This window comes from Aulonocara stuartgranti (genome assembly GCF_965226115.1).
Source record: "Aulonocara stuartgranti genome assembly, chromosome: 16".
Lineage (NCBI taxonomy): Eukaryota > Metazoa > Chordata > Actinopteri > Cichliformes > Cichlidae > Aulonocara > Aulonocara stuartgranti.
In genome coordinates, this window is record NC_138952.1 from 10,898,959 (window position 1) to 10,900,410 (window position 1,452).

Genomic DNA, 1,452 nt, shown 5'->3' on the forward strand with positions numbered 1-1,452 from the left:
CCAGCTTTGATAATAATTTGGTATGGCTTCGCGGGCCAAATGTAATTAGGCTGTGGGCCAAATTTGGCCCGCGGGCCAGAGTTTGACACCTATGCTATAGAGGTCATGTACATGTTACACTGTCTATTGATTAACAATGTAATTCAAATTTCTCTTAAATTAAATATGTACATATATGAACACTTTTTCCCCTCTGTGCAGACACACCTATGACTTTAATCTAAAAGTTGAACTTTTACCACATATAAAATTCAAAACTCTTTTTCTTATTTTTGTTAGTTTCAGTCCATACATGAGGGGATTCATGATTGGTGGGATAAGGAGAAACTCCATTGCCATGAAATTCTCAACATTTTGTGCTATTTCTTTTGAGTCAAATCGCATGTATAACATATCAAAAAGCAAAGACACAACAACAACTGTTAAAGAGAATAAATGTGGTACACATGTCTGCATGAATTTGTTCCAGTTTTCTTTGGATGATTGACATGTTTTGATCAGATATACATAAGACCAGAAAACAAAAACAACATGGCCAACATAAAAGGTGTAATTAAAAGCAGGAATAACAATTCTAGCTACAGAGGCAGAGCAAGCTAGATTAGCAATTAACCAGTTTACACAGTAGATTCTTGGTATGTGTGAGCCACATAACCTCGATGTTGCTGTTGTTATCGTGCTCATTAAGAGAAGGTAAAAGGGAATAAGCCAAGCAAAAAATACAAAAATAGAAATTTTTTGTGTAGTCATCAGAGAGTGGTACACAAGAGGTCGACATATAGCCACGTATCTGTCATAGGCCATGAGAGCTAGGAGAGAGAAGTCAGCAGCAACTGCAGAGTGCAATACAAAACCCTGCAAAAGGCATCCTGCATAAGAGATGACATGAGTGGTGGACAGAAGATCATAGAGAAACTTGGGATAAAATGCAGCTGTCCCATAGAGTCCATTGACACACAGATTGCAGAGGAAGATGTACATGGGTTCATGAAGTTTTTTATCCACAATGACTGTCACAATTATCGTCACATTTACCAGCCAAATCACACAGTAACACAGTAAAGTGAGAACAAAGAGAATGACCCTGTAGTTTGCAATATCACGTAAACCTGAGAGAGTAAAAACAGCAATTACTGAAACATTATCCATAATAAAATTCCAGACTGAGAGCAAATGACATTTAAACAAGTTAAAGTCAGGGTGAAATGAAGTCTGTCTGTGTACTGTCTCCCTGACAAAGTATGTCACCAGAGGTTTATATACTCTTCTTGTCAGCAACAATGAACTGGTTAGCATGATGTAATCGGTGCTTTCACTCCTTGAGTCGAATAACTTAGTTTTACTTTTAAAATACAAGCTCTTTGTAGTCATTTCCCAGATCTCAGCAGTTGCATAAAATACAAACAGGTGTGAGGAAATGATGAGGAGTAAGATAAATTAATAAATTTAGTT

The 1,452-nt window shown here is 36.8% G+C and overlaps 1 protein-coding gene across 1 annotated transcript; it reads right to left on the reverse strand.

The window, feature by feature from the left end:
- Positions 1-207: 207 nt before the first annotated feature.
- On the reverse strand, positions 208-1,149 carry LOC309690451 (olfactory receptor 5F1-like; the record flags this gene model as incomplete). Its single annotated transcript, XM_082507483.1, has 1 exon — positions 208-1,149. The coding sequence occupies one exon, from the start codon at positions 1,147-1,149 to the stop codon at positions 208-210; it is 942 nt and encodes a 313-aa protein (XP_082363609.1).
- Positions 1,150-1,452: the final 303 nt, after the last annotated feature.